The sequence below is a fragment of the Solea solea genome, chromosome 15 (genome assembly GCF_958295425.1).
Source record: "Solea solea chromosome 15, fSolSol10.1, whole genome shotgun sequence".
Taxonomy (NCBI): domain Eukaryota; kingdom Metazoa; phylum Chordata; class Actinopteri; order Pleuronectiformes; family Soleidae; genus Solea; species Solea solea.
Genome location: NC_081148.1, coordinates 12,395,972 through 12,420,668, shown reverse-complemented (window position 1 = coordinate 12,420,668; position 24,697 = coordinate 12,395,972). Strand labels below are relative to the sequence as shown.

Genomic DNA, 24,697 nt, shown 5'->3' with positions numbered 1-24,697 from the left:
GCCAACCGACCCAATATAGTTTGTGTGCAACTGAAGTCACAGCACTGCTCCTTTACTGCAGCTTATATCAAAGTAAGGGCTTTAAACCACTGACAAAAGTGGGTTTTATTGTCTTACAAAGATTCCTGGTGATTGTACTCGGTGAACACAGCTGATATACACAGTATTTTTGTGGATGTTTACATTCTAAAAGATGCATGTTCATGCTTAAACTCTCACAGTTCATCACTTTAGGGCACTTTATTCACATTTTACAGGACAGAGGGAAAAAAGCAACTTTGGTCAGCATTGATCTTTCTGAATATCATGCCTTCTTTTACTCTATTGTTTTTGTTTTACTTGTTTTATTATTATTTCATACACAACACACACTCACACTCACACACAGACACACACACACACGTATGTATATGCATGTAATTAAATAAATAATTGCTCCATTTCTGCAAATGCTCCATGATGCTCCTTAAATGTTACACATTAGTCCTTCAACTTCTTTTAAATTATTTATAAGAACATTTTGCACCAATCAGCAAACAGCTGCCAGTCTATTCATTTTTAAATTAAAGTTTTTTTTTTTTTTTATTCTTTTCTATGCTTTCCCATTTTGGTAAAAACTGTAGAATTACAGGGTCTTGTGATAGTGATTAAGTTGCAGCTTAAATGAACAGAAAAATAGAAGACAGACTCTTTTTTCCCTTGCCAGTCTCGCTCACAGTAAGGTCACCAAACAAAAGAGTTAAACAAAATTTCTTCTTGTGTAACAAAAGTCAGTCTTATGACCACGGTATATGTTCAGGATCAGTCGTGCGTGGGGTCAGGTCTAATAACTGGGTCGTGCAGAGGAGCCTGGGAGCAGTTGTTCATTCACTAACTTGTCTCCACCCTCACCGATCCACTTACATCCACAGTGAAGCAGGATCTCACTCTGTCACCTTGTTTCCAAGGCTTCATCAGGAGGAGGAGGTTGAGTGGAGGGCCCTCATTCAGTAAGTAGAATTCATGTGTACTTTATTTAATATCGTTATAAATTCAAACAATGAAGAATTTTTGTTTGTTTTACTCAGAATTAAATTTTAAATTATGTGGCCCTGATTAAATTTAAATGTTAATGCAATTTTTTCACTATGATAAACACAACGTGGTTTAAAGCCTAAAGCTAAATTTAAAGCGCACAAATGTTGTATTGCAGAAATGGAAATAATGGCGTTTTAATGGGATGCAGGGGATTTTATTTATATAAATATAAATGCGTTATAAATTATATACATATATATATACATATATAGTAATATTTTATAATAAATATAATATGGGTGTTGGAGTGCTTCGATATTTGTGCATGACTCTGAAGATACACAAGTCATATTATTATCACAAAATCTCTAAACACGACGTTATTATTATTATTTTTTTATATATATATATTAGTTGATAATAAACTAATCATCAGTATATACTAAAATCAAGTGTGTGGCGATGAAGTGTCTGTCCGGATGTGAGGTTATCACCTCACCGTCATCATCATCGATCTGAGCCGCTGTCCGCGGTGCTGAAGCTGCAGAATCCCCGACCCGAGCAGACCCGAGCAGATCCGAGCAGAAGACCGAATCCCCGATTCTGACAGAGACAACGCAACATGAAAAAACAACAACATTTTAAACAGATGCTTCTCCACTTGATGATTCAGTCTCTCTGTTCCCGCGAGAAGTGAATATCATCACATGAATGTTAAACGTGTTTGCAGAGTCTGTCTCTGTCCCGCAGGACAACAGCTGAAATCTGAGCCGCATCCTATTATTTATGTCATACAGTTTGAACTCTGGTGACGGTGAAACCTCCTCCCCGCGGGCGGAAACACACGTTCTTACAAGCACTTTAACTGCGAGCCATAATTGCTGAGGAAGCAATAATCACAAAAACATCCAAAGCCGGTACTGAGTTATTATTGTTATTATTATTATTATTGTTGTTGTTACCATTATTATTATTATTATTATTATTATTATTATTATTATCATCACTACTAGTATCTGATATTTTAAGTGCATGCACACGTGGGATAAATATATGTTACAACATAAACAGCAACTACAATAATAACAATAAACACTGCAGTATAATAATAATGATGATAATGATAATAATACATTATAAAACAGAGTAGAAAGTAGGGGTAAATCTTGTATTTACGTATTTATTTTAATAATCAAAAACTTGATATGTCAACTTCAAAATTACTGTATAAAAAAAATTTCTTTCTCACTGAAATTATAAGTTAAATGCTTTTTTTTCAATTATTACACATTTTAATTGAGAATTAATGGAATTGGCCTCATAAAAAAGGATCAATTAAAAAAATAATAATAATTTAAAGGGGACCCTGGTTAGAGAGAAAATAAATATAATTGAAGAGAATATACATATGTAAAGAAGTGCATGGTAACAAAGTCATTATCACTAAAAACATCTGTCAAAACATATTAACTTATTAATGTTCTGTCTGCGCAAAGAAAATAGCAGGTGTTTGAGCACCACCTGCGGTCTGACTGCTCAAAATCCTCTAGACAAACACATAAAGTTTGCGTAACGGTGCTGATAAAAAGTCCTTTATTATAAGAAACTCCACGTGAGTTTACTTGTCTTAGATTTGCACAAGTGAAACTTGAACACTCTCGTCTTCAGTAAACGCCTGCTGTGTGTGTCAGCTCGTGAGGGAGGGAGGGAGGTAGAAGTGGATGGAGGAGGAGGAGGAGGAGGAGAGGAGGAGGTGATGGTGGGAGCGCGCGGTGACACCCTCTGCAGCAAACCTGCCCACTGTAATAACAAGGCTCCGGCACAAGCACACGGCGCTGATGGGTGGTGATGCTGCTTCTGTGTGGGGATAAAATGACTTGACTCGGCGCTGTGGCGCTTCACAGCGTGGGCAGGCTGCGGACAGAGCGCAAACACACACACGCGCGCACACACACACACACACACACACACGCTGCTGTGGATGCAGCGCACTCCGTGAATAACTGTGGTTTTACATGATCTGATTAAGGAATATATATATTTTTTAGACAAATATCGTAACATTTTAAGGATAAATGGAGTGTCTTTTTAATTTTATTCTTTTCTTTTTTGGGGGAAACTATTTTGAGAAAACCTCTAAGGCCGATGAATCGAGGACATAAATAGGTATTTAATCACTTATCTTTTGATTCAAATTTGGTTAATTTTGAGCAGAACTGCACACCTCACTCTGTATGTATAGAACATGTGTGTGTGTTGAACACATTAATATATATATATGGGCACATTTCCCCTGCAGGATCCCTGACTATGGACGTGACTCTGGATCCTGAGAATAAACCGGCGGCTCTACGCGCTGTCCTGGTGGCATGCGTTACTCTGTTGTTGTCGTTCCACCTGTGGCGGTGGCTGCGGGAGCGCTCGTTGCCCGGTCTGCCCGGTCCTCCTGCCTGGCCGCTCATCGGAAACGCTGCGCAACTTGGCAGCGCACCGCACTTGTACTTTACGCGCATGGCGAAGAAATACGGCAACGTGTTCCAGATCAAACTGGGCTGTCGGGTCGTGGTGGTGCTGAACGGCGACGCCATCAAACAGGCGCTCGTCAGGCAGGGACCCGACTTTGCCGGCAGACCGGACTTCACCTCGTTCCAGTACATCTCCAACGGGAACGGCGTCTCGTTCACCACAATCACGGACAGGTGGAAGGTGCACCGCAAAGTGGCGCAGTCCACCGTGCGGATGTTTTCCACGGGGAACCCGCACACCAAGAGGACATTTGAGCATCACATCCTGTGCGAGGTCAAAGAGCTGCTGCAGCTGTTTGTGGTGAAAACGCAGGAGCAGCGATATTTCCAGCCCATGACTTATCTGGTGGTTTCCACGGCGAATATAATGAGCGCGGTGTGCTTTGGGAAGAGGTACGCCTATGACGACAAGGAGTTTCAGCAGGTGGTGGGCAGGAATGACCAGTTCACGCAGACAGTGGGGTCAGGCAGCCTCGTGGACGTGATGCCCTGGCTCCAATACTTCCCCAACCCCATAAAAACAATGTTTGACAACTTCAAAAGCCTCAACGTGGAGTTCGCCATGTTCATCCAAGATAAAGTCATCGAACACAGGAAGACAATCCAGTCGAGCACCATCAGGGACATGACAGATGCTTTCATTGTGGCCATGGAGCAAGTGAGAGACAAAACAGGAATTTTCGCAGAGAAGGACTTTGTTACTCCCACTGTTGGGGATGTATTTGGAGCAAGTCAGGACACACTGTCGACTGCTCTGCAGTGGATCATCCTTGTACTTATCAAGTAAGTACGTTTTCCTATTATTCACCTGGTCTATTAAACATAAAGACTCAATGAATAAGGCGGCTCTGGCTGTCTACACTTGAGGAAGTTTAGTAGCATTTGTGTTATGTAACAGCCCTGTGTGTGTGTGTGTGTTGTGTGTGTGTGTGTGTGTGCTGGCTGCGTATTGAAAATGTCAAGAGCAGATTTTCACCAAAGCAGAGTTTGTTTTCTTATCTGCCCTGATTGTTTAATCCCATCAGTGCCTGGGATGATCCATGCAGCACCTGAGTGACTTTAAATGCAGATGAAGAAATTCCCCTCATGCAGAAATTTTCAGTAATTGTGAAAACTGCTTGGGCATGCAGGGATGAATAGAACTGCACCCTTTTGTATTCTTCTCACTGGATGTCAGATAGAAGAATTCTTAGCTTACTAGTTGTTCACCTTCATTAAAGGGACTCTATGTAAGACTATTCGTGTATTTTTTATTAACAGATCATAGTGTGAGATGATTAAATGCCTTTGCCTGCATCGTCAAGTAGATTGTAGAAGAAGAATGGAGTGTGTTAATATCAACAAATGATGAAAGCAAAAGCATAAAAAGCAAAACTGAGGTTTATCAAGCGTAGGCCAAATGAGAAAGCAACACCAAGCGCAGACTAGACTCTTAGTTAACTCTGTTAAGTTTGCTCACAGCTGTCACAAGCTCCACGAGCACAAGCATAGCAAAGAAGGTCATTTACAGCTGCACATGTCACTATAGAAACTGTTTGTGGGAACTATAGGAAGCAAATTTACCTGGAGACTAGCCATTACCAGTTTTACCACATTCACCTAAAACAAAACTCACCTGTCGATGCAGGTATCCTGAGATGCAGCTACGTCTCCAGCAGGAAGTGGACAGGGTGGTGGGTCGCGGCCGGCTGCCCTCCATCGATGACCAGACGCAGCTGTCTTACATCATGGCCTTCATCTACGAGGTGATGCGCTTCACGAGCTTCATCCCTCTCACGATCCCTCACTCCACGACCACAGACACCTCCATCATGGGCCACACCATACCAAAGAACACAGTCATCTTCATAAACCAGTGGTCCCTCAACCACGATCCAGCAGTGTGGCCCAACCCCGAGAGGTTTGACCCAGAGCGGTTCGTGGACGAGCAGGGTGCTCTGAACAAAGACAAGACCAGCAAAGTGCTCATCTTCTCACTGGGTAAGCGGCGCTGCATTGGTGAGGACTTGTCCAAGCTTCAGCTGTTCCTTTTCACGGCGCTCATCACCCACCAGTGCACTATCACCGCGGACCCGGCCATGCCGCCAAAATTAGACTATAACTACGGCCTGACACTGAAACCTCAGGCCTTCTCTATAGCTGTGTCTCTGCGTGGAGAAATGTCACTGCTGGAGGAAGTTACCAAGTCCTCAGCAGACTCCAAAACACAAAACTAAGAAAAGACTCAAAAGGACTACAGCTCATGTTTGCCATGGGCAAAAGAAAACTGTATTTATAAGCTAAAATTCTTCTCTCCTTTGTTTTACATACTGAACACTGACTACTGATAACACTTGTTGCGTCGAGTGCTGCAGTCACGGTCTTACACACCAGTCACTCAAAGCAAATGTGCAAAGTTTCCTTTTGTTTTTTTTTAAAGGCCGTGTATTTGAAATAAAAGATGAAATACCAGCTGACTTTCAAAATCAAAGTTATAAGAATATGTAGAAGAAACCTTCAAAATGGGACAAAACATTTATCCTGATCGACTAGACCACACCATGTGATTTGATGGAGTCCAGTAAACCTACAACTCGAATGACAAATGAAAAGGCATAAGACATAAGATCATGTTCAGCGAGAAAGACAATAACACAGAGTTCAGTTTGAAAGGTCTGAAAAGCAGCGCATAAGCAAAGCAAAGCTCCCTTTTCCTCAGAAGAAATGTCAGAATTCCTGCTCTACTGTTGAAACGACTACTGAAATTGTCTTTTGGGTTTCTGTGCTTCAGTCAAGGCATCAAACTACTGCACGGTGTAACAGAAAGAATCCAAGAAATACCCCAAATGCAAACAATAAATCATCCTTACATCGAAAGATTTATTGTGGAATTAAAGTGAGACTGGTGAAATAAGAAAAGCTGTGACTTCGAACAATCACACACAGATATTTCATCATCATGTTTGCATTGATGCCGCCGATGCCTTAAACTCACAATAAACCTTAATAAACACATCCAACAGAAAGTCAAAAACCTCTTTTCTTCTTTTAACCCATTTGACACTGATGCCGGGCCGATCGGTCGGCGCTGATTACCACTTCATTTCTAACAGTCTCGCTGTGAACTCCTAAAAACGAACTTGGCACCTTGCCTCGTCAGGTGGGAACAAAGGGAAGTGTTTGGGAGATCCCTTTCCCCACACAGCATTTTATCTCACTCTGCCAGAACATCCTGTACTTGATCAGTGAGAGGCAGCCAAGCCAGACGACTTTCAGAGTGCGTGACAAATACAGAACTACAGCAGATGATTGCTGATAGGGCTCTTCCCACACCCTCTCTCTCTCACTGTTTTTTTTGTTTAGTTTAAAAAAAAACAAAAAACAAAACAAACCCTATAGAACCTATAGAAATAAAACTGAATACTAAATTGTGCCAGTGAAGTCATATGTGGCAACAATCAAGTTTTGGGAATGGAAGAAAAACAAAAAAGCAGTTTGTTTTCAACACAAAATGAACTAAGGAAAAGAAAAAAGAAGAAAAGAACAGCGGACAGTGTCATAACGGTCATAATATGACTGTCTCAGTGGGATAATGACCAGGGTTACTTTATTGTCACCTATACAGAAGTACAGCGAAATTACGATATTGCAGACAATATCAGGCTGCAGGCTTTATTGCTTTTTTTGTTACAGGAAGCTGCACACACACTCTGCAAATTATGGAAATGAAAAAAAACCAAAAAAAAAAACCACAAACATCCAAGACACATGCTGTTTTTAAAAAAGACAATTGGCGAAATGTCACGAGTTGCACATTAAAGCAGGTGCATGTTGTGTGTGTTTGGCAGTCCTGTGTCATTACAGCTTAGACCTGTCATGGACGGCATTAACAAGATTAGTGTGAATCTCTCTATTTAAGCCTGTATTCCTGCGCTGGCCGAGGATAAAACGAGCAGTCGTGTAGCACATAATACACCAGCTCTATCAGCTGTTGAGTGCAAGTTAGGTAACCAGAGGTCGTTAAGATTAGACTGTGAATGGAAGAACATTTGAAGATTTGCATGAAGGTTAGGAACACTGTGCAGATAAGTACATTCAGAGGGGCGGTTGCTGGCTGCTGAGAGCGACTGAGCTCGGGAATGGAAAAATAGTTTGTAGAAATAGTTCATAGAAGGGCTGAAGTCAACACTATGTTATTTCAATCCTGTGCAGGGGCATATCAAGACACTTTGGGGACCTATAAGCCCCTGGGGTCCCTGCATTGTTAAACACAGAAAGTGTTGCTAGGAAAGTGTGATAACACAAGTCGTATTTTTATGCGACAGTCACTGTCTCACTGTCCAAGACGTGATCTCTCTGTTTCTGCTTTGCTCCCATTGTCCTCTCAGTAACAGTAAATGTAAACAACTTCTCTCTTCAAATCCATCCTTCATCTAAATGAGGAAAAAGGAGATCGGATACAAACTAGCAAGCTGACACCACAAGTCAGGATCACTTAAGAGCCACACTGTAGGTGTGTGGTTACGACTGAGTATTCAGTTGAAAAGCTGCATGACTAGTTTTGTCGAGTGTCATTTTTTATAAAAAGTGATAAGATGGTTACCAATAATAGTGTGGACACAGATAACCGTCTCGCTTATTTAGATAAATCTGGCTCCGTTCCATCACTGTGGCTTAAATGAATCATTGCCCAGTTACCACAGTAACATATGGTGGTGAACAAGTCTCCTTTAGACCAGGCTAACTGTCGAGCTTTGTATAGCTTAGCCTCAAAGAATGTCCGAAAGTTGGAAACATACTCCCAAAAGATGGATTCTGCACTCACGCTACTCACGTCATGTAATAGAAATAATACGGCCAATTAAAATCACATCTCAGCATTTTCATTTTCAAACCCTAGCGATACTGCAAAAGTTAATCATTAAATGCAACAAGTGGAAACAGAAATAGTCTTATTTCACAAAGACCCACCCTACTCTCCCTCTCTCTGATTGGTTGGTTAATTAAGGTCAGGGCTATTTACCTTGCACAGTGAGACCCAAACATGCAGGAAGAGTCAAAAGGAGACTCATGATTAGTTTTATCTGCATGAATGTTCTCTGTAAGGAAAAGAGTGATACATGTAGGAGACAGAGTTTGCTGTATTTATATAAAACTGCCTTTACCTGCTCATGTCTCCTCACTCTACTATCGTTTCCATAATGTACCACAGGAGGGCGCAGTTTCGCACTCAAAAGGAAGACCCCCTTTTTTTCATGTTTTTTCTTAAAAATAAAAACTTAGTCAGTGGTAAAACGAAGACTTTATCGTGGTCAGCATCACACTGAGCTGTTTTAATTAACGAGGTAATACATTTGATCAGTTTCCGTGATATGAATTTAAAAAAAAAAGTCCTTGCGTGTTTACATAATTTCATAACCACACTTTTATTGCTCATGTTGTTTTCATTCCAGTGTTTTTTTGTTGATGTGATGTTAGAATTATAAATGTCTCTGTATTTTCTGCTTATAACTCACTTTGAATTGCCCTATGTATGAATGGTGATATATAAATATTCTTTGCCTTGCCTTTTATATTGTAAACCCCTAGTATTTTTAATTTCCCCTGTTTGCTTTTCAGTGGCTTTGCATTTATTAAATATCCCAGGTGCACAAAATAAAGTCTGTCTTTTATCAGCCTCAATTAGAAGAAGATGAGATGCGTTGGTGGAACGACTTGAAGCTTAATTTGGGAGAAGGTGCGTGTTTTAATCAGACTTTTTGGGTGAGTCTGTCTTTCTTAACGACTCTGATGGAAAACCACCAGGTCTGCAGACTTGTGAACTAAAGGGCGTGAGTTCAGGACAAGACACGTGAGATTAATTACCGTCTTAGCAACGTGAAGAATTTAAAGCAAAGCAGGAGGTGGTCTAAAGGCTCCAGATACCATATTACAATATGGCTTAAGGTTAGTGGTCATTTCATTTGGTGTTTGTTTTTTTATCCATGCACTACCGAAGCCTTGTGGAGAAACCTTGGGTTCAAATCTTTCAGTTGCACTGTGACATGCTAAGAAATTACTTTCTTGCCAAGTTAGTGGCCATTATTTAATTTTTTAGTCTTGAAGTGACATGAGACAAAACAGCCTCAAAATAGAAGCCAAAGAAAACTTCAGGAGTATTTCCTGCTCAGAAACTGGACTTCATGAGAAAGAAACTGTGACAGCTCCAGCTTCACAGCATGAGGTCTGGTCTTGCACACAAGCATGTACAGACAATCCAGATTAGATGCAATCACACGTGGAGCGCACTGAATGATGACTGTGAAAGAATATGAAACAACAGTTCATACTTGAGAAAACCGCTGGAAGTGATTTCTACAGCTGTGTCACCGTAGGTTTTTAGTCGAATAAAATCCTAGAAAGGTGGAGTTTTCATGACTGTATAAACAAACACCTGTGCTCATTTGGGAGGCACCTATTCAGAGTGCATGATTGAAACATGACCAGACTGGTGAAACACTGGCCTGAATCTGATCCAGTAACTAATTCCCTTGGCCTGGCACAAAATGTACTGTCTGGGAAAAGAAGGGAAGGGAAACCTTAAAACTCCCCAAGCATTTACACGCATGCAGGAGCCTGCTCGCTACAGTTTTGTTGACTGTGGCAAAAGATCAATAAAATTTGTAAAAAAATAAAATAAAATCCTGATTTAATTAGAAGGTACAGATTTCATATGTTTTTGTGAGAGGGTTCTCCTCAGGAACGGCGGCAACACAAACAAGGTCATATAAGCACAAGACAAACTGGCAATTGTAATCAGGATCGCACATATTTAATTACAGTAGCCAGTATTATTATTATTCAGTGAGTAAATACTGACTATAACACTAAACAGTATAATCTCTCTGTAGTGTGTCACATTTCAAAAAAGCTTTGATGAATGTTTACTCACTTTGGCATTTGAAAAAAAGAAGAAGAAGAAATTAAACACATTCATGTTGCCGGCAGAAAAAATCTGTTAAGGTGACAAATAAAAACCATCTTGTAATTTCTTACAATGCAGGTATAGCTTTAGAACATGTCATTACACAATTGTTAAAATATAGTATGGATTGTAAAAGGATTAAAAAGACAAAAAACTAAAAAAACAAATAGGAATGTCACAAAATCAAATATCCTGGAAAATCATCTCATGATGCAAAAGCAACAATCTGCCTCCTCTGCTTTAATTTATCTCATATTTGACTGTGAATGTACTTATGAAGCCTCAAGTTTATGCTCAATAGAAAGTCCGGGAAGTAATTTATATTGATGGAAACCTTAGTTAAACGTAAAATCAACATAACACTGGACTAATTACATGACAACTATACATACAATGGAATAGGATACTTCTATAAATGAACGGTTCTACACTGGATGTTCATTAACGAAACAGATCAGCTCTCAGTAAAATTTCCTTCAAATTAAACACATTTAAAATCACCGCAAAAATAAATAAAGTGTACCACAGCCAGAGCTTAAAATAGAACAATGAGGAAAATTAAAAGATTCAAGAAGCAAAAACACCTGTATGATGCTCCTAAACCCTCTTTACATGTTTTTTTTTTTTTTTTTTTTAAAGATCTTTTGAATACTAAATAAACAAAACAAAACACATTCAAAACGATTCAGTAATCAAACCTCCTGCAGCCATGGCAACGGAGAACTGTGCCTTCATGTTGAATCACTCTCATAAACCGGAGTGAAATCATAATCACACGGGCTGAAGGACAAAAGTCGTCAACACACACGATCAAGGGGTTTTAGAACGCTGCCGTGTAAATGTAGCCGCCGAACATGACGCCGTTGGTCTGAATGACGGCAGAGTCCAGAGGGCAGGAGGTCAACCACTGGTCACGGCAGACCATAATCTCTGTTTGGGTGCACCATTGTCTGATGTGCTTTTGTTATTGTCACTTGAATGAGTAGTCGCGCACTCACACACAGACACAGACAAAAACTAGAACCAATGGGTCACTTTCCAAAAAAAAAAAAAAAACGAGACATCATTGTTGTCAAAGAAACGCAACACAATCAGACCTGAGGACAATATCAGCTACATACTAGATTTACAGTACGCAGTGTCTAGCACGCTGAATTCTAATGTTACTGTTTCTCACGGCTCATCTAAAACTCATTTAAAACTGATGAGATGAAAAATAAATAATACAACTACATATGTGATGTTTTCATGATGACAAAGCACTTTACATTACAGTACAGTAACAATGTGGTAATAGTATAATAATAATAATAGTCAATCATTAGTAATATTATGGTACTGTCATATATAGTCAACTTACAACTTGGTAATGAGCCATTGTTTTTGCAAATATTTTCATGTGAAGTAACACACGTGTCTTAATATTTCTCATTACCGAGGCTATGACCTTGATACTACTACGACAAAGTATTACAATAATATTATCGGCTTATTACCACACGTTTACCACTGATATTACCAAGAAATAAGATGGTATTACCACAATGATACCTCTCTATTACATATGTATTTATGTATTACTATACTATTACCAGGTTGTTAGAGCGCTGTAATGTAAAGTGTTACGTGACAAAAGGATTAGAATAGTCTGATTTAAAAGTACACAGGACAGCTGTGACTGCAGGAGTCTGTGTCGGTGATCAAAGCCACCTTCCACTCACAGAGTGAATAAACACGACCGCTTCTCAACCCCCCCCACCCCCGCACATGGAACATTCTCTTCCAAAAGCACTGTGTGTGTGTGGGCTATAGCGGGCTTGTGTCGTCACAGTCCAAGTGCTGGACAGAGATATTCCAGCTCCTTCTGTGCCTCTTCGTCCTGAAGGAAAAGCGCCAGTTAAAAATTAAGATTCAAGCAGCCGATCAAACAACTGCTGCCATGTAAGGTGAATTTAAAGGTCCAGTGTGTAACCTTCAGAGTGGGTTTATCAGCAGAAACTAAAACACTTCAAATAACACTTGAATTAATATGTTCCAGAACACTTTAAAATGAAAAGAAATCCAAGTTAAAATGTGTTGTGACAAAAAAAATTGCAGCTGTGTTGGTTTGACTCTTGTTTCATATTCTGTATTGTTTATGTATTGTTTAATTTATATTATGGATGCATGATATTATCGGCAGAGATTGCCTTTAAAATGTATTACCGGATATCGGTAAACACGCCGAGATCTGCCGATATGACCGATGACTACAACAGTCGGCTAAACAGGCTGCTACCTCCTTGACTCCTATGCTGGTGCCCTCTACAACCATTATCTTTTTAGGTTCATTTATTTTGCACAATTAAGTACATTTACATCTTCATCTGCTGCAACATGGGTCGGTAAAATATTGTGTTGATTTAACTACAGAAAAGACTAAATGACCTCTGCAGTTGGGCGCAGGGAAAAACATATAGATGGGTATCATATGGGTTATCTGCCCAAGCACTCCAGATATATCAGCATATTGGCAAATTGTCCACAATTGTGCATTCCTAATTTGTATTAACATTATTTATGAACTGGAATTGGTGAATAAGTGATTTCTATCTCAAGCAAGGGACTTTGTGTTAAATAAATAATACAATATGTACTCAAAGCAAGAGTCTTGCTTTGCGGAGGCTGCTGTCGTATGCTGCCATGTTTCAACAGCAGACAAATAGACAAAGCATCCAGATTGATTTAATCTCCCATTTTGAAGTAAAGGCTTTTTTACGCAAACAACAGGAGCAATCTATTTTCTGGTATGTGAAGGGCAACAGTTCCCTGGTGCACATGGATAAGGTAGCGCTGAGTCCTGTGTTTCGGTTTGTTTTATGCACTCTGCAGTCTCGCCATGAGAGGTCACTACATCTTACACACTGGACCTTTAAATACAGAACTGCAACATCACTGAGATGGAGTCTACCTCCTTGGAGACAGCATTCATTGAACAAGCATCTTCACACATCTTCTTCGCCTTTTCTATCTGCCCCAGGTACTTGTAGCACTGTCAAAAATTAGAACAAAAAAACAAAAAAAAACGGTTTACGTATTGTTCAGTTGTGGCAGAATCCCAAAGTACACATGTTTGTGGTACTAACCTTGGCTAGAAACGTGTAGTTGGCTTTAGAATATCTTGGATGGAGCTCCTCAACCTCAATATAAACACAGATTAAAGGGTCATTATGAAGGCAGAGAACAAGACAGACATTTTCCTTTTACTCATCACCATTTTTCCAACACAGCAGTTAATCAAGAAAAGAAAACCACAAGTTGGGAAAAACGCAGTTGGCTATAGCCCTGCAGCATGTATTTGCCGAAGCTCCACAGTTTCTCCAGAGGCTTCCTGTAGTGTCACGGACAACATGTCATAACAGGACCACAACACGATGAGTGAGATACAAAACATTTCACGAGGAGGCAAGAAAAAAAAATATTGGCCAGCAGCAAAATTAATTTCTCAACTACATAAACATTCAAAATGTGGGATTACCAACTGAGCCTCTGCAAACAAGGTGACAAGGGGATTTTGGTACACGCTGGACAAACGGGATACAATACGTTACATCTGCCACGAGAGCTCAGAAGAGAAAATGAAATCATTTAAACCACATAGAAGTAAAGTCAGCCTCTCCATCAGTCCTGACCTGAGCATAAACATCGTCTAGTTATCTTAATTAACTATAGACTGGGCCGATACACAGATAAACTCAACAAGTGTTGGAGATTTCTTATATAATAAAAGCAGTTGGTTTTTATAGCCTAAGAATAATCTTTTAACATGGAATTTGGGCAAAGGCCTTGCTTTATGCAAGCCGCCATCTTGCACACCAGACCTTTAAATGACTCCGGTAGTTTCAGCCCTCTTTGCGATGGCACACTTTTTGTTTTTATGTGGGCTTCAGTTCAGACAAATATTACATAGAAACACAAGGTCAAACTTTCCCTGGACTGACATAAAAAGGTACAATAAAATAAATGTACCTTCAGAAAGTTTCTTAGTGCATCTTCAACTGTAGCGCTTGGAGGTTCTCCAAATAACGTGGCCGCAACTTTCCTCTCAATCCACGACAACTGGGCGACCTGCGAAACAATATTGAAAATGAGTTTGAGAGTGTATTATCATCTCATATTCTGATTGTGATAATAATATTAAGATTAAGCTAAGGCAACCTTCCAGGCTTGAATGCTAATAGTGTTACACTTATGTCACTTTTTCCACTAGTGAAAGATTGGGTGTGGCCCAAGATTTGCTTTGTTATTGCCGCAGCCACACACCCAACACAGCACCTGTGCTTCAGTGCAGCAAGGAGACAACATTAAAGCACAGGAGGTCAGAAAAACAAGCTGCAGTTGTGAAAACTAACGGTTATCAAATTAAAGCAACAGAAATTACAAACATTACAAAGTTTCAATCGAATAGGATTTCCAGATCCATTGACTTCTTTTGGGTCTTACTGAAATAAACGCTCTCTCAATAAAACTGGAAGTTAAACTGCAGTCTCTCAAAGCCATAAAACAAATCTCCAGTTGTGGGCCTGATTGCAGCAACATGGTCAATAGAAAGTGTCTCTTAGCAACTGAAATAAACTCAATGCATTTCCTATCAGTTACAGGTCAAATTTCTTAAGTACTTCTGGACAAAAAAAAAAAGGACTCCACTTCTACACCTTGACACCTTGAGTTAGTCTATGACCACGTGCTCCCTCCTTATTGATACTTTTCTGTTGACATTCACAAGACGAAAACAGCCAGAAAAAGCCCAGGTCAAACGTGTAATGTTCCTGCTTCACACCTTTCATCAGAGCAATGTCTAATTGCAGGTGTAGTGTTTCTCTGGCGTCATAACAGGAGGTTTCAAAAGGAACCGCTGGCTGAATGCAAACAGTAAATCTTTGTTGAACATGAACACAACACAGAAGAGCCTGTAAAATATCAGGTGTTAATGTTCAACTCAATTTGCACAGTAACTCACCGCCTCTCTAGTACTAACAGAGATTCATAATATTTTCCTTCCTTCTTTCAGGATATTAGTTTGACAACTGGCACAAAGTTAGGTGATAAATGGCTCGTTAAATAACAGGAGAACCGAACAACAGTAAAGCATCTGAAAACCTTTACAACTAAATGGCAATAATTCATCATCATCATCATCATCATCATCACACAATATTTTTTAAATAGCGGAGATGAAATAACTGATGCATAAAGAAACAATCTTGAGCTATATCGAAAATGAACACCGACTCTGAGAGAACAATAATATATTGCAAATATCACAAATGGAAAAATAAACTTCAGAGAAATCTAAACAGTGGGAAAGAACGGAGGAAACCATGGGTGGAGAGTGGCTTATGTGTTGTGCGTGGCGACGGTCACATACGCTGTAGCACCAGCGGCCCAGCAGGTAGTAGGATGTTGGGTCTTGTGGCTTCAGCTCAATGCATTTATCCACATGATCCTGGGAGGGGAGGCAGACAGACAGACAGACAGACACACAGACAGGGAGAAGATTTTCACTGTTGATTCATGACACGGCTGCTATTTTCACTGCCTTCTGTTCTGACCTGATCTGTCCTGCTTCACCAACCCACAAGTATTTCACAAACACCTCACACACACGCGATCTCGCCAAGCAAGCACACACTCCTGGTTATCACACACTCTACCCTCCCTCCCTCATTCTTTTCCACTTGCTCTCTCTGTTCAGGTTTTTATATATAGACACACTCACCGTCCATTTTATTAGGAACATCTGTTTCAACCGCTTGTTAACACAAATATCTGATCAGCCAATCACATGGTGACAACTCAGTGTATTTAGACATAGCTGAAGTTCAAAAAAAGCATACGAATGGAGGAGAAAGGTGACTTTGACCATGGCATGGTTGTTGGTCTGAGTATTTCAGAGGAACGTCATGGGCTACAGCCGCTGAGGACCACACCAGGTGTCCCTCCTTTCACTTTAATAGATATCGTGTGGGCCATAATAATGAGAGTGCTGAGTGTATATCGTCCAACTGCAGCTCTCTTTCTTTCACCTGTCAAATGTTTGCTGGTACTCAGTGTTTGTAGGAAGCTGCTGACAGAAGATAAAACGCAACATGCCGTTCCATACATGTCTTTTAATTGAATGGCTGTAAGAGGAGCTGAAATGATTGGCGTAGCCATGACCCCTACCCTAAACACATGTGATATGCAATGTCCAATATGGTTAGGTTAAACTTTTTTTGTCCACAGAGTGGAAAATTGTGGACAACAAAAACATACATTACAAAGGCAATACTTAAAAGACAGTAGTTGTACAATTACAAGTAAATACATTCAGTTTAGCAGGTTGTTAATTTATCAATTTAATTCACTTGGCACAAAAGATATCTTGTAGACATTTTGTTGAATAAAACAGTGTGAAATTGTGCACACATAACAGTGTGAGTATGTAGTAATGACATTTTCGAAAAGTGCATCCCAGACAACAACTTACCTTAAAAAGGTACCCATTCTTTATCTTGTTCTGGATCGTGTCATATTCTGCCATCAGTCCACATGCAATGGCATACCTGTGGAGAGAGAAGAGTGTTGATGACCAGCTGTCTGCAAGTATCGTGTTTGGCTCATCATCTGTCACTTTTACATACAAGTCTTGTCATTTGTGGTTCCTAATGGAACGCGACACCAAACCACATATATGATTGTAAAGAGAGACTGGTTAAGCAATTTGCTAAAATCATAATACATTTATGTATTATTTTATATCTAAAATAAACACACTTGGTGGTTACTTTTATTTGATTGAAAGTCTTATTCCTCCTCTGCCCAAACTTTCCCAACACTGGAAATGGTTCAGCCACTCCAATTAATATATGTACCAACTTGGACCATTGGGAGGGGGGAAACAAGGCACAATTTTAGTTTTGGGGTCTGTAAGCCACCATGACGCTGAGTGTTTGTAGAGGAGAGTGCTGATCAAAGACATTTCACTGCAAGGCTGCTTCACTCCTGCTGGTACTCTGTCAAACACCACCGAGTGACATAAACACCTTTTATTTGAAGGATCAGCGCGCACAAAGGTCGCCTGACAGTGAAGTCTGACATGGTGGTGCTAATGGTAGATGGACTCAAAACTGTGCGTGTGATACTGTATGTGTGAATGGATTTTTCAACAGGGCCTGATTTTGAGTTGGGTTACTATTCTCCGGAGTCAATCTGACTCTGGACAGTGATCGGGTACAACATGTTGATACAAATGACAACACCAAAAAAAAAAAATCACATTATATTACATGACTACCAGATAACTACACAGTTAATTAAGATAAAGTTGGATTTAAAGGTTTCTATTTCATTCTGACAAGTGAGAAATGATTGAACTATAGTCAATATTGCTCAATCTAGTAAGTGAACAAAACATGCAAGGAAAAAAGAAAAATACACATGAATATGATTTAGGGAGGTGAAATTAGCTGAAATGTCATGTGAGTATGTTTGGCATTATAACTGTTCACGTGGGTGGTGTGGAAAATTAACAGTGATAAGACAAGTACCGCATGCATCATTTCTAAATGCAATAAATATTCTCTGCAAAGCAGACAATGGCCAATGAATTGCCAGTAAAAGTATCAAGAAAAGAGCTGTGTTTATTTTCTTAAGATGGTGCAGGGTGCAGCCACTTGCTCGATGAGTGGAGAGCTCTACAACATAACAGGAGGAGAGATGCTATCTGCCTGCAGTTATGCTGTGTGGTTTCCAATCAAAACAGACAGTTGTTGGATGGCAAGGCTTTGAGCAAATATATCACTAGTGACTAAATATCTGCTCAGAAGAAAGTTTAGTTCTATAGTGGGCATCGACAATTTAATCCCAATTTGAGCTCTTGTACAAATAGTGTAAGCTGCTCATAATATCCAGCTGTTCCACAATATGACTGCAAGATATGGTTTAATTAAAGCAACAGATCATCAGATCAGAAGCTGCAAATAATTAGAAATTTAATTTCAAAAATGTAATGGGAAGTAACAGATGGGGTCAACATCCGACTTGTGTTCAGACATTTTACTTAAAGCTGTGGTGCGCAATTTTTGAATACAAGTGAATGTCCATTACATTCAAACCATTGTCAGATGAGTTTACACAATGCTGACTACGCCTATCAGCTCCATACGGCTCTTTCTGTGTTTCTCACTAGAGCTGGGTTTTGTGTCTGTGTCTGTGGTGACATTCCCACACTGCACACAGAGTGATGCGTTTTATGTCATGACTGATGAAGGGAAGGCAGAAAGTATAACAGCTACACAAGTAAAGCCAGATGATAAGACGGCAATCAACAGTTGAAATATGGGCCTAGAGTCATCCTTTCAGCTCTGAAGGCTGACCTGAGAAGTGGGGACAGTCTGATGTTACTATGCACGTCCTTGGCTGAAAACGACAAGAAGCACCAATAAAAAGTTTCCTCCTAACACTCATAATACCGACTTGGGATAATTAGCAAAGGTCAGCATGCTAACATGCTTAATCAAGCAAGTCCTCAAGTATCATCAGTATGTTCACATTATAATTGAACGCATGATAGCAAGCTGATATTAACATTTTGCAGCAGCAACAGAGTTGCTGGAAGGGGCCGGGCTACCTTCCCTATGATAAAATAGATAAAAACAGAATGAAACCAGTTCCACAGCTGAATAGTAATTACAATTGATAACTAGAGCTACTAGCAGCGCTGAAGGGGCCCTGGCACACCCATGCATGTCAGGGTGTGGAGTGACCGCAATGGCCAATTTGTGGCCCCAGAGAGAGATCAACAATAATTTGTTCTGACAATGACTAGCTTTACAGGTTATCATCGTGAAGTAAGTGGCCTTAAAAAAAAGACAAAAAAAAGACTAGAGATGGGGCAGAAGGAAAAGTAAAACATGATGATGATTTGCACCAGTCGATGCTGGTCCCTAATGAACATTTCCGGGGTGAGGGCTGTGGGAGAGATTGCTCAACTACCAAGTTACCAAGACATATTTTTGCTTCCCTCTGATTGGCTAGCTTTAACATTATTCAGCATGTGGCAATTCTGGCACTGTTTACTGTGAGGTATGTAAATCCAAGAGTGCCAAAGACAGAGGCACTTGTGAGTGGAGCAGCATGTAATAGTACTGGTTCATTTTGGCATCTGGACTTTCCCCTGACGAGTTATATTGGGTGGAGTTGGCAGTTGTGAGTACACCCTCCTCCTATTCTTCTGTATTCTAGGTGTACATAGAAATATCAAGAAGAGGATGAAAGGCAGCAGCTAATCAAGACATGGGGCAAAACGCGAGAGGGACAGAACACTTAATTGTGCAAGCTTAGTCCACGTTTCACTGCGGCTCAGTGAAATCCCCCACTCTACTGTGTAAAAACAAAAGGGCAAAGTGTCAGGTGGTGGCGGAAACAGCAGATTGATTTCAGCCTTCAAATTCAAACATAGACAGCACATTCAAAGACAGATAAGGCCAGGCAAGACTCCAAGTCAAAACATGTACAGAAACAGTAAGAGGAACTTGAGGAATTCAAGGACAATGTGCAAGAAGTGCGCTGATATACTGATATGCAGTGAATGGCAGAATTAGCAGCAGTGAAATAGATTATTTCATGTGAGCGACTTTAAATGGCTGTCTAATCATCAACATATAATCACACTGATTTATTTGGAAGCAGCATAAGCCAGAGCCTGTGTCCCTACAGTCTGACAAAAAAACTAAGTGTAAGGTCAGAGAGAGCAGATTTTTACAATTATTGCATATAATTAAAAACTACTGTAATTAGTTTCACATTGCCTCATCCCTAATTAGCAGATAGTGTTTTCTTTGCATGTGAGGTTGGACTTGTTGCCATTTGTCAACTGTTCCCTCAATGATGAGACCAAAGAATAGCGTGGGCTAAAGTTCATGCACATGCACAGGGTTTCCACAGCTACAGGGAACACAGCACAATGCTGCCACGGTGACACCATTCTACCTCCTCTGACTGGCTCTGCTTTAGGCTGCCTGTTTAATCCATGGGCCTTTGTACCACCAGAGAGGCCCTGCAGTCAGGGATTTACATGAACTGAGTTCACATAGTGGGATAATTGAACATGCACCTATAAACAAAGCCAGTGATACAGGAGCCAATCAGATCTCCCAGATGCCATCCCACTGAATTTATACAAACAGGGCTCACACTCATATTGTCATAAAAACACCTGAAGTAGTCCAAGTATACGTCTTCCACTCTCACATACGTGTGACCCCCACACACATCAGCTCTTTTTTCCCTCCAAAGTGGTTTACTAGAAAGTATTTCAGGTAAAAAGCAATGTATAGTTTAGTAATGTTGTTTGTTGATACATCTACTGCCTCTCTTGTCAAACAACAGGTACTGAAGTCACATTTTCCCATTGGCTCTTTAGTCACATGCTTGTCTAATCACCATGAAGCTCATTGTCTCAGACTCCTCCTCATATCTATAAATGCTGGAGCTGTTGCTACATCGCCCTTCTCTCTCAACAGAGAGGCTCAACTAACTGAGCACCTCATTGGCGGTGCGGGATTTTCATATTCAGAATCTGCCCTCTGCACTGCTATTTACCTCAATTTCTTATAATCCCTGGATCTAACTAAGTATGAGCAAATTAATAAATAAATAAAACTTTCCAGATTGTGCATTACAGTTTTGCTTTGTTTTTTTGTTTTTTTAACTCTCAGTGTTTAAATTTAAGTATGACTGATGCCAAACCAGAACAGAACCTCTACTATACAATTGTTTTCTTTTACCATTCTTAAAACATGTTTCGAAACCACAGCATTGTTTCACAAAATGTCTTCAAAGCCACGAAACCCTCCAAAACCACTCTAAATGCTATAGTATAAATGACCGGCCTGTATGTGGCGCTGTAATGCTGCAACAGAAACGCATGCCCATAAAGCTCAATATCGTGACTTCTCGCAGGGAAAAGTGTTAGAGAGGTGGGGCTACGACATCATTTTAGAAAAATTAAGGGTGAAGTTTTGAGATAAATTTTCACTCTGTGACCCATTTCCCAAAAATATAATGTTTAGGACTCCCAAACTGCAGGTTCAGGGTGGATAAAAAGCTGATACCATACAATAATCAACTTGTTCTTGTGTGTACAGGACTTTAGAAGCTTTTAAATATCACAAGTAGGGATGCACGATATATCGGCATTAATATTGGTATCGGCCGATGTTCGTCATTTTTTAACATATCGGCATCGGTGTAATGAGTAAAACTGCGCCGATTTTAACAACCGATGTTTATACCCGTCTAATTGCCGTTTGTGTATGTGTGTCGGGAAGGGGACAGCGTCAGTGATGCAAGCGCAGCACAAGGTGTGTGTGTGTGTGTGTGTGGAGGAGAGAGAATGTCAGCGGTGTGGGCGATTTTTCAGGGTGTCAATAGAAGATACGCGAAAAGCATTATGCAACACTTGCAAAGTCGAGGTAATGCGAGGAGGGTTCCGCGTCAAGTCATTCAATACCACAAATTTGATCATGTCATTTGAAAAACCGCCACCCAGAAGTACACAAACAACGGCAGGAAGCTAACGCTAGTAACATTAGGCAGCAGACAAAAAGAAAGCAGCGCAGCTGGGACTCGACCAAAGGAAGACAGTGGCCAGGGCAATAACGATCAAGGTAATGGAAATGATTGCTCTTGACGACCAGCCGAGGGTTCCGACGGTTGATAGCGCATATTGAACCCCGCAACAACCTGCCAAGTCGGCGCTACTTTTCCGATGTTTTGCAATTGAATAAATATCTGGTTGCCATGAATACTGGCAAGTTTGATAAAGTATTTTAACATGTTTTTTTTAATTATGGCAGCTCTTAGTAGAGCTCGTCAGGTATTGTTTCTCATATCTGTTGTGTAGTTTTATTGTGAAGGGAAGTGGCGCGGTTGTTGTTGCCGGGAGGAAGGGTTGTTGACTTTATTTACGTACCCAGTATAGACGCCCTTATCTCGGTTACAGTAACTTTGGCAGGGTATTATTTTTATTTATGTTCATGTTTGTAATTTATGATCCAAACTTTCTCACAGGAGTTTAGTGAGTTGAGGGAGTTAAACTGTACTTTAATTTAGTTACACACTTGCTACAAGTGGTAAAGGTTTCTAAAAACCTTTACCTGTAGTTGGTTACTTGTGTCTTATGTGACCTTGTTATTTGGAGGTAAAACATGTTTTGAAAATAAAGAAAGACATTCAAAAATTCAGCTTGCATGATTTTCATTCTGTACAAACTTTTATCATCTCAGAAACTTTTTTTAAAAAACATATATCGATATCGGTAAATATCGGTTATCGGCCATAGCAGCAATATTAATATCGGATATCGGTATCGGTGGAAATAGTCATATCGGTGCATCCCTAATCACAAGTGCACCTCACTCTACCAGCTAATGTGTCACTCAAAGGCCTGAGAGACAATGCATTAGATCAGTAGATTTCACTGGCTCCAAGAATCTACTCTCTCTACAAAAAAACAAATTTCACAAAGGTTAAATAAACTAAATCTTTCTGAATCATATGGTTAGTTGTAGGACTTGCTTCAAACATACGAAAATGAATAGCTTAACAGTTATTGGATGGTTGACAATTTAAAACTGGTTTATCATGAATGAGTTTGTCTGTATGATCACACATGAAACACTTGGGGAGTTTATTAATAAATGTTTTGGAACACATCCAATTTTACTTGCCTATTGAGAAACTTTGCCAGTTTTGCAGTGCCTTAGCACGAATGCTGAGAATACGACAGCGGGCTCATACACAGCAACACAAATGTTGATTGTGTCCACTAACAGCTCTTTACATGCAGCGACACAAAGGCTTCGTCTTTGTTTCCTCATGAAACTGCAGTGTCCTGCTTTAGTGTGTTTATTTAGATGAGTACTAACTTACTCTTTAGGTTAGGCAACATGGTTATCAAAACTTTCATGAAAAGGTTTAAAAAGCCACCCAGTTACTGGAAGTCTCAGTGAATAGTTTCGGTGGTAGAGCAGGAAGTGACTTGCAACACATACAAACAACATCTGTCACATTATGACAAGCTGGGCGGCATTCAAGGAAAACAGGTGACTTTTCTCACGGCATCGGAACACCAAGTTAACAGTTACCTCAGACATAAACTTCCTTCAAACACTGCCTGGCACCATCCCCAGTCCTTGCCTCCTCCCCTTTTTAAGTGCAGCTTTACCCACTTTGCCCTGTCCCTTCAACTAAGACAAAGTTTCTGCTTGGTTTGAGAATTTTACAAATTCCATTAGAGGATATAGGATTTAGCATTAAGCTTTCTTTAAAGCTGTTGCTCTTAATTAACTAAACAAACACAGCCTTTTATTTTACTTGACGTCTTGAGTGTTGAGGTATGTGTTTGAGCTAATACTAAGTATCCTCTATTGAACTCAGTAAACTGGACTGGAGGCTTTGACCAGGCAGTTTGGGCCTGATTTCCAGGAGAATCTTTAACATGCACATAAACAGAAAGTGACTGGGGAAAAAATTCAGTGAATACAATTTACATATATGTATATACACAAACAAATGCAATTAACGGTTAAATTCAAGCATTGTGCACTTGCAGGCTTGATTGTGAGGTACTCAAATCTACTTTGTAGAAAGTGTCCTTTCACTCTTTTGAGGCTATATTTGGAGCAGACTTTGCTTTGTAGAAAGTGTCCTTTCACTCTTTTGAGGCTATATTTGGAGCAGACTTTGCCGATGTCTTCAAATCCTCACTGTGCAAAGATGAGCTTAGAGTTCCGTCTGATGCAATATCACTATGTCTCTTTTCCAGCCATGGAAGCATATGAACAGCAGTCAGGTTTTGACATTTTGAGCAGTGTTTCTGTGGGGGAATAAACCACAGGGGTCTGCACATCGGCAACTGCGATTCATGTCACCAGGCTTGACGTACGACTTAGCGAGTAAGAGGGGAGTAAAGAATAAGAGAAATGGTTTACATTCCTGAAAGTGGATTTGATGCCATCAAGTTGCTTGGGAGGGGGTGATCTGCAGGAAGATGACTATTATCTTACAACCATGCATGTCTGTAAAGCATGACGCATACTTTCCTGAAACTACCTCACACCTATTTGAGAAAATATGCACTTTTCTTTGCATATTTTCATCTGCCTTGATTTGACCTACAGGGTAAATG

General features: G+C 40.1%; 2 protein-coding genes across 4 annotated transcripts in view; one reads left to right on the top strand and one right to left on the bottom strand.

The window, feature by feature from the left end:
* The first annotated feature begins 927 nt into the window (after positions 1-927).
* LOC131473687 (cytochrome P450 1B1) lies at positions 928-7,311 on the top strand. Of its 2 annotated transcripts, none has more exons than XM_058651130.1 (3): positions 928-989; positions 3,317-4,325; positions 5,170-7,311. In XM_058651130.1, exons 2-3 carry the CDS (start codon positions 3,328-3,330, stop codon positions 5,756-5,758), a joined length of 1,587 nt encoding a protein of 528 aa, XP_058507113.1. In that variant the 5' UTR covers positions 928-989; positions 3,317-3,327; the 3' UTR covers positions 5,759-7,311. The 2 variants fall into 2 exon arrangements, with proteins under 2 accessions (XP_058507113.1, XP_058507112.1); XM_058651129.1 differs by lacking the exon at positions 928-989 and adding an exon at positions 2,812-3,183.
* Positions 7,312-10,316: 3,005 nt separating this feature from the next.
* Positions 10,317-24,697, bottom strand: part of LOC131473688 (regulator of microtubule dynamics protein 2) — a 33,120-nt gene continuing 18,739 nt past the window's right edge. For both annotated transcript variants that reach the window (XM_058651131.1, XM_058651132.1), the window contains 6 exons: positions 16,994-17,069; positions 15,893-15,970; positions 14,494-14,592; positions 13,611-13,664; positions 13,436-13,516; positions 10,317-12,364 (listed from right to left, as the gene is read on the bottom strand). In XM_058651131.1, coding sequence (XP_058507114.1) covers positions 12,311-12,364; positions 13,436-13,516; positions 13,611-13,664; positions 14,494-14,592; positions 15,893-15,970; positions 16,994-17,069 — 442 coding nt within the window. In that variant the 3' untranslated portion in view covers positions 10,317-12,310. The remainder of the gene's footprint in view (positions 12,365-13,435; positions 13,517-13,610; positions 13,665-14,493; positions 14,593-15,892; positions 15,971-16,993; positions 17,070-24,697) is intronic.